At 40.7% G+C, this 12,737-nt stretch overlaps 1 protein-coding gene across 4 annotated transcripts in view; it reads right to left on the bottom strand.

Moving 5' to 3' along the window:
- Window positions 1–1,491: 1,491 nt before the first annotated feature.
- The window catches only part of Imp (IGF-II mRNA-binding protein), a 56,630-nt gene continuing 45,384 nt past the window's right edge, over window positions 1,492–12,737 (bottom strand). For 3 of the 4 annotated variants that reach the window (XM_089695987.1, XM_089695976.1, XM_089696004.1), the window contains exons 3-8: window positions 11,681–12,064; window positions 10,207–10,450; window positions 9,931–10,086; window positions 9,086–9,358; window positions 8,679–8,933; window positions 1,492–6,534 (exon numbers count right to left, since the gene is read on the bottom strand). In XM_089695987.1, coding sequence (XP_089552113.1) covers window positions 6,448–6,534; window positions 8,679–8,933; window positions 9,086–9,358; window positions 9,931–10,086; window positions 10,207–10,450; window positions 11,681–12,064 — 1,399 coding nt within the window. In that variant the 3' untranslated portion in view covers window positions 1,492–6,447. Of the gene's footprint in view, window positions 6,535–7,071; window positions 7,498–8,678; window positions 8,934–9,085; window positions 9,359–9,930; window positions 10,087–10,206; window positions 10,451–11,680; window positions 12,065–12,737 lie in introns of those variants that run through there. The other variant, XM_089695995.1, reaches the window with a different exon arrangement.

Consider the following 12,737-nt stretch of genomic DNA (forward strand, 5'->3'; position numbering starts at 1 on the left):
GAATACTGTCCGTTTTTGTAAAATTATAGCAACTCAATTCATTTCATGAGTTACCAATCCTATGCATTCAAGAATTAAAAAGCAACTACTGCGTTAGGTTTTTATTGCAAAATGCCACTCGTGGGTGTGGCGTGAGGTGTTCAGGGGAGGGCGTAATCATTCATTTTCAGGATGGTTTCCGCCCAACCCCTGGCCGATGACCAATGATTTCATTCGCTCGCTATTATTGTCAATTCTACTACCTACATAATATACCATATAATATGTACCGAAATCGCAATGATTTGCAGCTGTGTTCTTTTTGATTAGATGAACCTGTCTAATTGGGTAAATAATTTAGTGAACATTATTTTAAGAAAGCAGAAGACAAGATTACGAAGATGCATTCGGTCCACATCCTGGCGGCGACATCCCCAAATCGACTACAACTACCACCACGTCACCAAAAACCGAAACAACGAAACAAACTTCGACATCTATGAGTATATCGATAACATCTTCAACCAGTGAAAGTCCCAAAAGTAAAATATATACCACTGAAGAACACTCTTCAGCTATAATTACACAACAATCGTTCCATACGAAACTCGAAAATCCTGTGAAAAACGAACTACCGCCTAAAAAACTTGGTAAGATTTAAATTTTAAAACTTCTTTGATATACATATATTTTGTAGAAAGACTACCCATACTTTTCTCATTTTGTAATATCATTTACAACATGCTGTGGATCAGGTAGATCTATTTCATTCATAAGCAAATTATCGTTCTCATACTAATGCTAAATTATTTCACCAGGGTTTAAAAAAGTTGGATTAAGTCATAAAAAAGCGTTCACAAAAACGACCCGAGATCCAGTCATGGAGCAGGTCGCTTCGGAAATAATGAATGAGATGAAAGATTCCAAAACCCCAAAACTTAAGAAGTATGCTTTTTATTCTGCGCCGCTTCTCAGCCCTAAAACAGAGAGAATGACAAAGTTCGAGAACTTCACCAGGGGTACATTGAGGATCCACCAAGCAACCAGCAAGCGGTATCAGCTACCACTACCCGAGAACAATGCATTCTGCTTCTTCCACCCGGACAGCGCTCTATGTCGCACTATAATTTAGATTTTGTCCATCTAGTTCAATATTAATTATGACATCAATTCTTTAGGTCATGAGTATTATACATATGCGCAGCATCATTGATTATGAACTTGAGTATGTATGGGGCGTTTAAATGTTAATACCTAACTTTAGGTTAATTTTTAATAGCGCGCAGATTCGTCTCTGTAAATTTATCATCTCTTGTGATACAAAAGCAGGAAGGTCAGTATTTGTGGGTACTGTGTCATCTCGATATACTTAGATGTAGATTTGCTAGGTAACTTAATTCGGGTTCGTGATTCAATGAACGTATTATTATGTGTAACATGGTTTGCTAAATGTTGCGTCAAATGATCGCGTCAATTAAAATTAAGAAAAGGTGTTGAAATAAAAGCACAAAATAATTTTCATCGTTTTATTACATTAAGAAACCTAAATTTGACAATATTTTCCGTTACGGTGAAAATAGCATTCTTATACTATATTGAAATTTCAGTTTAAATTCAGTTCCCAAAAACATGCACAAAGATAATTATCATATTCATTTAGTAATATTGAGGTAGTTATTAGTTTCAGAACTTATACCAATTACAAAAATGGCTCTAAAAATAACAGTAAAGAAAAATTTGTGTGGTACATGTGTGAACGTCCTGCGTGAACTGTAGTGAACGTAAACAAAACTTCTATATATTGTACCTGCGACCTAACGATATGAGAAGCATCAACACGACGCCGCGCGCCAACTAATACATACCGTAAACATTTATTTATTATTCAATATTACACATATTACATGCCGTTCGGGACGCGTGCCTCACTCGGAATGCGCCTGATCGAGCACGCACAATCAAATCGAAAACCATTCGATCACACGCCAAATACACAAAATTGATTACACACATTACAAATTAAAGTATAATTAATGTAACAGTACAATCAACCAAACAAGAACGATAAAGGTAATTAGCGAACATGACATGTAAGGGTAAGGGAAAGGGGTACAGGGCTGGCGGAGCGCGAGCGAGGCGGCAGGTGTAGTTCAGTCTCGGGCCGCCCGCCCGCGCCCGCCATAACTTAACACTACTTCACAACGATACAATAAACTAAAAACTATTCATTTCTGCTCGCTAAACAAAATCAAATCATAATGAGGCTAGCATTACGACTCCTGCTTTACTTGGAAGGAATAACCACACGCCTATATGTACACTGTCCTGCCGCGCGGCTGGCTCCGCGCTCAGTCCTAACTGCTTCTCATTGTATACGTCTTCTCGATGGGGCCGCGCGGCGGCGGAGCGCCCGCCTCGGGCAGAGTGCCCGCGCCGCCCCGCGCCTCGGGGGGCTCGCGCCGCGTTCCGCCGCCGCGCGGAGCCCGACATAAACCTCGTGCCTCGAAAACGAAAACTTTCACCAAATCACTTAAAATTAAATTAAACACCTCGCGAAGTAGTAATCGGTGGTCGAAAGAAACTATATCGTGCTGATAATAATTAAATGTGTGAACGTTTCGGGTCTGGAGGTTATGCGTCTCATATTGTCGGAGTGGTGCAGTTCGGGTCCTGCCCGCTGACGACGCCCTATCTCCGAGGAGAGTGACACCATGACGAATATAAAAATACATTATGGAATGTGTGTCAAGTAATTAGCCGACGTTTCGGCCGAACGGAACACTGCTGTTATAATTTAAGTACGCATCTTTGTACTAATACTAATCGAGGAAAAACGAATACAGGTTGTATGGAACCTAGTTACAACAATTTTGTCCGGCGTGAAAGCGCTGGCTCGTCAGAATTCGTTGTGAAAAATATCTACATTACACAGAAGATTTTTAAAATATATTTATTGTCAAATGGACTTGGACCGATGATTTGTAATTTAGGACCAATCAAATGTTGTAAAAAAAGGTGCACACAAGTACTTGATACCGATTGTACACAATGATGAATGAGCCAGCGAAATCAAACAATGTAACCAAAACGTGCACATGCCAGAAGGGAACGCGCGCGTCATGCGACCGAAGCTTATCGACATAAGCTAGCCGGGACTTCCAATAAGAACTGACGGCCACCCCCTTCTTACAACTTATATTCGTTATTCCACAACGCGTGCCCGCCCGCCGCATACACAATTTAATATAACAAAAAGCAAAAAATAGAAAAAAAAACTCAACGGGCAACGCGCTGTTTATTTGAGATTTGTACCGATCTTCATCCGATTCCGGTTTAATATAAATTTCATTCATAATGTGATACATACAAAAAAATCATTTATTACAATTACATAGCAAAAAGGTCAAGTCAAATAAGTATAAGTTACTCAGTAAATATATTTCATATCATACTGTAGATTTCATTTCGAGTCAACGTTGCGCTCGATCAACACGTAAAATATAATAAACTTCATAGTTATCAAGATTTGTATGATACAGTAGGCACGGCAACGTTGACCGTCACTGCGGAGCGTGTGTATAATCGCAGAGTTGAGTACGATTGTCGCGCCGTCGGAGCAGGCGCGCCTTCCGTCAACGTCTGGGTGTGACTGACCAGATCGATCAGTTGATCACGTGGTTATACATGGCCCTGCGCCTGGGTACGCGGGCTACCCGCTTCATAGTCGGTCAAACTTAGTTTGAGAATATACCGATACATCGTAATACAAATCGTTGAATTAAGAAACCCACTTTATTACCCAAGCGCAGTGGAACAGTAGTTTTCGTAGTCCAATTGCGAGATTTATTAATAATATTTGGAAGTGGTTTGATACAGCGAGATCGGCGCTTTCAGGGTGACGATTGCATTTCACAGAGATACCTTTTAAATTATTAATTATTATAATAATAAATTGTTAATTATATTAATAAATTGAATGAAATAAGGATTACTAATATAATAGTTTATTTCCGGAATAAGCTATTGTATGCAATAATATAATTAAATAATTCAAATTGAAACATTATGATAGAATTCAACAGAGTCTCTGTGAAACCCAATCGGCACAAGTAGGTGTAGCGGAGCGGGCAAGTCCCGTTAACTACTCGGAGAGCTGGTTTCGTGTCCGGAGCTTGCTGCCACCTAACTAATATACACTAACTTACTTAAGATGACAAGATCGAAACTAGAACGTGAAACATCCAGTTCCACAACTTCCATATATTATTATCACATTCATAAATATAAACATCTAAGCTTTCCAATTTTGATATCATTCACTTAAATCTTAATCTCACAATATATCTCCCTTGGCACAATAATAACACAAATACTAGAGTCGCATCAAGCGCGGGGCGCGTGGGCGCAGTGCCGAGTGCCCTTTTAACGCGACGACACAAAAAACCGTTATAAAGCTAACAAAATTATAAAGAAAACGATCAACAAATGTCACTTATACAAATAAATCGTAAACCAGCAGTCAACGTCCAACAATCGATATCGAGTGGAACGTATATGTGTAGCGGCCAGGTAAAGCGAGCCGGCGGAGCGTCCTCGCCACGCTCCGTAGCGAGCCGGCGGAGCGAGCGCCACGCTCCGTAGCGAGCCCAGTGCTGCGACTCATCCGTCCCGAGTTGTTACAACCCACACACCGTATGTATCTTATGTAACAGATTAATCTATCTCAATAACGAAACAAAATACACGTCTGTATAATTGCATTGTCTACTTAACACTTGTATAAGAACTAAATATGGATAACTATTGCAATGTAACCATCGGATATATATTAACGGTAAGAAAACAATCTAACAATTATATATCTCATTGGGTCAACTGTTTATATGAAAAATAATTGTATATGAAAAATATATATAGTTATATATAATAGTCTTCAACATGTATAATTGCGGAAAGATTAATATTTATTTACTACTAGTTTAATAGTTAATACATCGATCAACAACGAGCGAGAGGACTCCTTGCTATTTACAAGCGCGCGCTCCGGTCTTATATCGTCAGTTATAGAATTCACAACTTCTAAACAGATATATGTATAATATAGACATATAATGTAAAGGTGTGTCCCCACCGGCGTTGGAGACGCCTGGGCGAATACTAAAATATCAGCGCGGTAGGGACATAGCTTTACGATATTAAAAAGTTACAGTAGGGCCGACGTATCCGAAGTTACGTACGATTTTAAATCCTAACTAGATTTTACGCAAGTTACCTATACAATTATATTCTACACTTAGAAAACATCTGTTTAAATCTGATAGTTTTATAAATGCGAGTCAAAACGGTGCGATCCACAGGCGAGCGCGTCGGCGTGTGAGGAAGGAATCTAATGATAGGGAAAATTATACAATTTAAAGTGAGGACAAAATAAAAATCAGCATATTCGGTGGAGTGTGGTCAGCTCCCGCGGATCGCACGCGACCGTCCTAGCAAACGAGGAACATGTATTGAAGGTGTGCTCTTGGTATATGCGCGCCAAATAACTAGAACCTTCGCAGTGATCGATTTGTAGGTCCGAATCAGCTTTGAATGTTGAAATGGAATTTTGACACTTTTTAAGTATACATTGCAACTATTTAAAAAAGAGATGAAATTTTTGCAATACTGTTCTCAAGTCTGATGGAATAACTTCACATCAACCGTTTTAAATTAATTTGTACACTTGCGTGTTTTTAATACCAAAGGATTACACGTAAGCTCGGTTCCCATTTGGATATCGACTCATTTCGTTTATGAATAATTGTTACATTATCTTTTATCCCTAGAAAAAAAATCAATTCATTCAGTCACAATCAAAATGAGTCACTGCATGTGAAAACCGAGTAAGTACCAATCTCTGTACTCAATCTATCTACAATGACAATACGGGCAACGTAACTGGCCAAATTTTATGACATTAAAAAACATTGACTTTTACAAAGATAATTGTAAATAGATTGGATTACAAAGTTTGGTAGACGGCCAGTCTATAACATCTATCTTTAATTGCTACTAAATATACTGTAAACGAGTAAGTTATAAATCAATTATAGATACATTCTATAGATACCATTCATTAAACATACATAGACACCAACTATTGACCAGTAGGTACATAAATTCATCTCGCACGCTAGCGAAACTATTATAAAACGTGTGAGTCGGGTCTACCGAACAATACTGAACGGGTATGGAAACAATGCGTACGCTAAAGACAGGTGAAATACTACTGGCGGAAGTCGGCGCTATCGTCGGTGTCTGCATGCGCCGAACAGGCGGGGCGGGGTCTAGTTATCTGTCGGCGCTACAACGGATACGGCGGGCCCCGGCGGGTGGTGTGCAGCAGAGCGCCTACTGCGGCGGGCCCCGGCGGGTGGCGTGCAGTAGAGCGCCTACTGCGGCGGGCCCCGGCGGGTGGTAGTAGAGCGCCTACTGCGGCGGCGGCTGCGCGGCGCGGCGGTGGCGGCCCGGCGCGCTGGCCTGCGCCACCATCGCGCGGATGCGTCGCTGCGCCGACTGCAACACACGCTCTCGTCAGCCACCGGCCCACCGGCCCACCGCTGCCCGACAGACGATAGTCCTCACTCTTCACACACCTCACCATCAAATACCAGTCGATCAGATACGATTGAGGGAGGACGATCGTCTGTACAAAGTTCAATTAGCAGTGGGTAATTTTATTTTGGGTCGATCCGTGTGAGGGTTCCCAATGTTAACTCTTATTCTGCCGACGTCACGAGTGTAGAAAATGTGATTAAACTTATTTAACACACGTAATATTATACACGTAATTAACTAAAAAGTAAAATTACTTTCGCCAGCCAGATACAATAATATAAAATAATAAAATTTACCAAGTTTAAAGTAAACTGAACATTTCGTGACGCCGTCAGTATAGATCTTTTAAATATAAGTGAAATGAATAATTTCATTATTTATCGCGATGCATTTCTTATGATTATGATCATTTCTCATACATTAATTATTATTATTTACATAAGTTTATAGTGTAACTATATTTACACGAAATAATATCTATTCACTTATATTTAAAACATAAATAAATCGCGCGCTAGCAAATAATCCTAATGAATAAACACTACACATTCTATTCGAGTGTAATACATAACAAGATTAGGAATTAATTATCAACAATATTTTCGTACAGTGTTTTCAATGTCTGTATAGTGTGATGTAATTGATGAATAGTACATGATTACAAAAAATACGGAACATAATGCAACCTGCACCTCTATCTAAAACAAACCACACATACGTCATCCATCCACACGCGTAGTAACCAAGTCCAGGGTCGACAAACACTTAGAAAACAAAACGTTAAAAACATTCGCTGATTTCGCTCAATACAATGGAACGGAAACTTACCTATTGCGACGTCCTAACAGGCAATTCATTGTGAACCACGGTCAAATCGGAAGCAACGGGGACCGAGCGCGTTCACCCGCCATCTGGTGGCTGCTACAAAACGTAAAAATTATTATGCCACAGTGAGTCGCCGGTAACAAAACACTTCGCAACGCCAGCAATCCCTTATTTACATATTTTGTACTTATCTTAACGCGTCCATCTTCAATCTCCTCGGTTGGACTTGGCACTAGCTACATTCTCTCTCCCGTTCATACCATACACATTACGCTTTCATCGCAAATCTTAAGTTTCTAAATAGCGACGAGTGAATCGAAAAATAAAATGACAAAACTAAAATTTGGATTGAAGAAGGTATTTCAAAAAGCCAGTATATTAAAATATGGACATGAGATTGCCTGTTGTTAGAGTAGTTTAATGTTTAATGTTTATGTAGAAGTGACTGTGTATCGGTCTATAACGTATTGCCAAATTTTATTACGCAGTTATTACGATTTTCAGTAAGTATGAGTGTAGTATGTGACTGGTGTGCAAGTTACTGTTAATGAAACATTCTATGCATATCATTTATTGAATATTTGATAATGCTCAGTTGGAAATATATATATAATCTCCACTATATAAAAGCTATCTATTAGCTTATAAGTAACTGAGCAATAACAAAATAATTATCCGAAACATATTATAAAGTCGCAAGAAATAAATATCGTCGATTTGATCAAAAAGAATTCCGTACATTATCGTTCAAGCATAAGGAATTCTTCTTGACTCGCGATAGTATAAAACAACATTTGTAAAACAGTAACACATTATACTGAGGCCCATACCAGACATTGACTAGATTTCCATTGCGACATCGAGTCGTTGTTTTAAAGCTACACGGATTGTAATTTGTATTGTACACTAGAAATTTATTATTTAACATCCAATTTGCGATTACGCCTTTGAAGCATGTTGAATTGTTCTATAAAAAGTAAATATAAAACCGATGGTAAATCAACGATGCAATAAATTCACGACTGCATCACTTAAATGCGGATGTGTAGACGATGTAATATTACATTTGAATTAATGTGCATGTAATGCAATTGGCAGGAAATACAATGGACGGGGTGTGTACCGTGTGCGCGTCGGATGTTAAATAAATATTAATGCTCAATCTACAACGAAATACAGGAAGAATACGGGTAATATGCAGCACGCCTAACGCACAATGGGCACAGGTCAACGCGGGCTAGGGCCGAGCGGGGCAGTCGCAGGGCGGCGGGCCATACCTGCACGCTGTAGAAGGGGCCGACGATGTGCACGGTGGTCTCGTGGTCGTGCGCCGCGCCGGCCGGCTGCGGCTGCTCCGGCAGCTTGATCAGCGAGCCGGTCACGCGCTGCAGCTCGCGCACGTTCTGCCCGCCCTTGCCGATGATGCGCCCCACCTGCGACGACGCCACCACGATCTCCACGGTCAGCCGCACGTCGTCCGAGCCCGACATGAAGCCCTCCTCGCGCATCTTTTCGAAGATCAAGTACTGCGCCTGAAACGGGTCACGCGCCGCATTAGTATACCGCACGGTTATCACGTTTTGTTATATGTTCGATTTAAACACAGACTTCATATTACGAAATTGAATATAAATATTGTTTTGAGCAGACACATACAATAAATGAATAAGTATTAAGACAGTACCTTCCACTGCGCCTCAGGGCTGCCCACGATGGTGACCTTCCTCTCCTGCTGAGCAGCGGCGGCGCCCGCACCGGCGCCCGCGCCCGGGCCGGCGCCCACACCCACGCCCACGCCCACGCCGACGCCCACACCGGCGCCCTCACCCTTGTCCTGCTCCAAGGGCGCGATCTTTACGGACGCGTTGCTAAAACGGATTATGTTGCGAATGTGCGAGCCCTTGGTGCCGATGATCGCGCCCACCGCGTTGTTCGGGATGTAAAGGTATGTGGTCTCCTGTTACACACATTCCATATTATCGTATTAGTCACTTGCACTTATTAACGGCGAACCTTTTAACAGTAAACTAAACAGTCTTCAAATAGTCAAAACTGGAAGTTAAGGGACTACCAGTCGCCACTCATTTTCAATAAAAATAAGTTCACACAGTAAAATGTTCCGAGATCTCAATAAACATACCCAAAAAATCAGTCAAATTGAGAACCTCCACCATATTTTGACATCTTTAAAAAACATAGCTATTTATTGGATTTCATATTTGCACAATATTTTTCGATTGCCCGATCATTTCAACTCTCAACATGGCAGCTCAAAATATGTATTAAATCTACATCTGCTCGTGAGTCATCAAATTCGCGGTACGGACTCGTGTATGCAGCCATACTCAGCAATCGGCATGAATCACACCATAATAATATAATCGATTCAAGTATGCATACACACGATGAAAGGGTTCAGTTTGCTTTCAAAATATTCAAGTTAAAGAGTAGTAGATGTAAATCAAATGTCACACATAGTTGTAAGCGAGCTACTTTTGTTGAACGAGTAATGTGAGGGTGTGTGCTCACCTGCGAGTCGCCGGCGCCCTGCTGCGCGCCGCCCTGGCCGGACAGCGGCGCGTAGATCGGCGGCGGGAAGGGAGGCGGCGCGCCGCAGTAGCCGCGCGTCGACATCATCGCCATCGGGTGCAGCCCGGGGAACATTATGCTCTGCGGCGCCAGCACCTGCGCACGCACACCTTACTAAACATCTGGCTTAGTAGTACACCAAACTACCCTTTTAATCGATTTAAACTTGTAAATGTATGCCCGGTAAGTTTATCGTAACGAAAATATTTTATTCACCTGCAGATCGTTCTCGTAACTCTGCCGGAGCTTGGCAGAGATCTGCGACTCCGCCTTGGCCATGTTCTCGATGGTGCCCTTGACGGTGATGATGCGCTCCAGGTTGAAGCTGTTGATGTCGTTGATGGACGACACTGTAATCTTGGTGTCTGTCTCCTGCATGATGCGCTTGATCGTGTTGCCGCCCTTGCCAATGATGCGGCCGATCAGGTTGTTATGAGCGAGGATCTTCAGGCAGATCTCACTGAAAATTGGAAAATCTCAATTATATAATAGGCATGACGAAAGATTTTGAAATCCTCTTCCATAATGTGTGTATACGTTTACTATACAAGAAAAACCCTATATTTCGGTAATATACTTAAATTTAACGAAGATTAAAGCCATTTTCCAAAAAATATTTAATATCTGTGCCAAAACAGCTCGCAGGTGTCATGGCGTAAGCGTGACGTCAAACTTTGGTAAATACGTAATTATTTGTACGCATTGCGAAGAAAATTAAAAAAGTCTTTATTTAATATGTGTTATAGAAACGAATTTCAAAGTTTATGAGTGGTGTGCAGTATTGCAGTATGAATCCACATAAAAATAATGCTCAAAAATGTGTTAGTAATTATTTCAAGCGAGAAATAATAAGAAATGATTGTATAAAGTTGGTGCAGAGAACCCCGAACCACGTTTTCGTTTATTCGCAATTGTATTTCTGTTCTGAGTCGATAAAGCATACGTGAAACAATAGAAAATAAATAAAAATGCGTATTCTCAACATATTCATAACAACAAAACACATCTGACGCGAGTTGTTTACTTAAGCGTGACGTCACGCGTGTTTTAGTCAAAATGGCTAACTGCAGAATTTCAATGTTTTATTTTATTGATAATCTCATTAATCTTAATGGTTTTAAGATTTCTAAGTCACTATATTGAATTTATTTATTGCACATTTTCCCTTAAAAACACTAATACGATCATTTATGAATACTGTCGTCATGCCTATTACACTAACTCAATATTACATAAATCGGAAACAATTATAGTATTGTCTGGGAAATAATAAATTAATAAGTCGTGATATAGGCATTTCCAACTGAATAACTTAATTGCAATCAATATGGAAGTGTTCACATTCATTTAATATGTAAAGTGGGTCCGTCGAGGCTTTTTATTTAAGTTATTTGCAAGATATACAATCACCATTAAAGTTGGCTTTATTTAAACCGTCGTGTCGGTCGATAAGTGTCATCCGTGGCTAAATAATTCAGTGGAACTATCAAGTAATGAAGACTCGCCTCGTGCGTAATAAGGCTACCGGAGGGGCGACGGCTTTCAGACGACAGTATATTATTATCAATCATAGTTAATAGAAAGCATGAGGGAATCGTATTCAATGGTCCTATATAGTGTTGGAGTATCATAAACATCGTTAGATGCAAATAGGGATATAAATATGTAATAGTGAGCTAAATGTACAAACCCCTTGTTAGTGTTGTTGGCCTCCTGCTGCATAACTTCTAGGATGCGCTTGCATGCATTGGTGCAGTTCTCGGGGTTGCCGTAGATGGTGATCGCCTTCTCGGAGGAGCCGACGTTGTCCTTGCGGTGCACGTCGACGCGGGCGCGGCTCTGCTGCGTGATGAGGCGGATGGTGCTGCCCTGGCGGCCGATGATGGCGCCCACCATGTCGCTCTGCACGAGCAGGCGTAGCGGGAAGTCGGTGGGGCGCGAGCCGGTGCCCGGCACGCCGCCGCCGCGGCCGCCGCCGGGCCTGCCCCGCCGACCCCCGCGCGCCGGGCCCTCGGCCGGCTCCACCTTCATGCGGCTGCCCTCCAGCTCGAATCCGTTCAGGAGATTAATAGCCCTGAAAACACACGTGTTCCAACATCCGCTCTAGACGATTTCACATCGGACTCGATTACACCTCGCAACTATCCGATTGCAATACGATATGAGAGAAAGGTGTCAACGCAATTTAATTATGTGATCTTAAAAAAAAATTAACAAAAAGTGATAAAACTCACATTTCCGTTTGTTATCTTAAAATTGCTTCAACAAGAAAATATAATTTGAAAGAATCTCTCTTCAGATACGTTAATATTGGAAATATTTTGTTAATTTATCTATGGAATGAATATTTTATGAATAATCTATTAAAATTCATTTATTATAATTATTTCTTGGCATGCGTGTTAATGAACAAGTGGTAACGACAATAAGGGGCATAAAAACAACTTTCTTGCACGTTGAATAATTAAGATTCACTACATGCACATAAATTTTATTTTTTATATTACTAAAAATTAATTACAATATTACATTAATCTAAGTTCTTACGATTATCTCTTATAGAAACATTAAACTTATTTGACCTCCCAATTCTTTACACATGAACATTTTCCACCAAACACACAAATACACAAACGTCGCCAAAAAGTCTAATAATCCCATAACCAACACCACTACATTTTCCACCACCAAGTCATGCAATCGATAACGCGAAAGAGCGCAGTTGTAAAGCACAGAGTAGAAGATAG

The sequence above is a fragment of the Colias philodice genome, chromosome 1 (assembly GCF_061535455.1).
Source record: "Colias philodice isolate Cphi_HAF_F1 chromosome 1, ilColPhil1 Martin Lab GWU primary, whole genome shotgun sequence".
Lineage (NCBI taxonomy): Eukaryota > Metazoa > Arthropoda > Insecta > Lepidoptera > Pieridae > Colias > Colias philodice.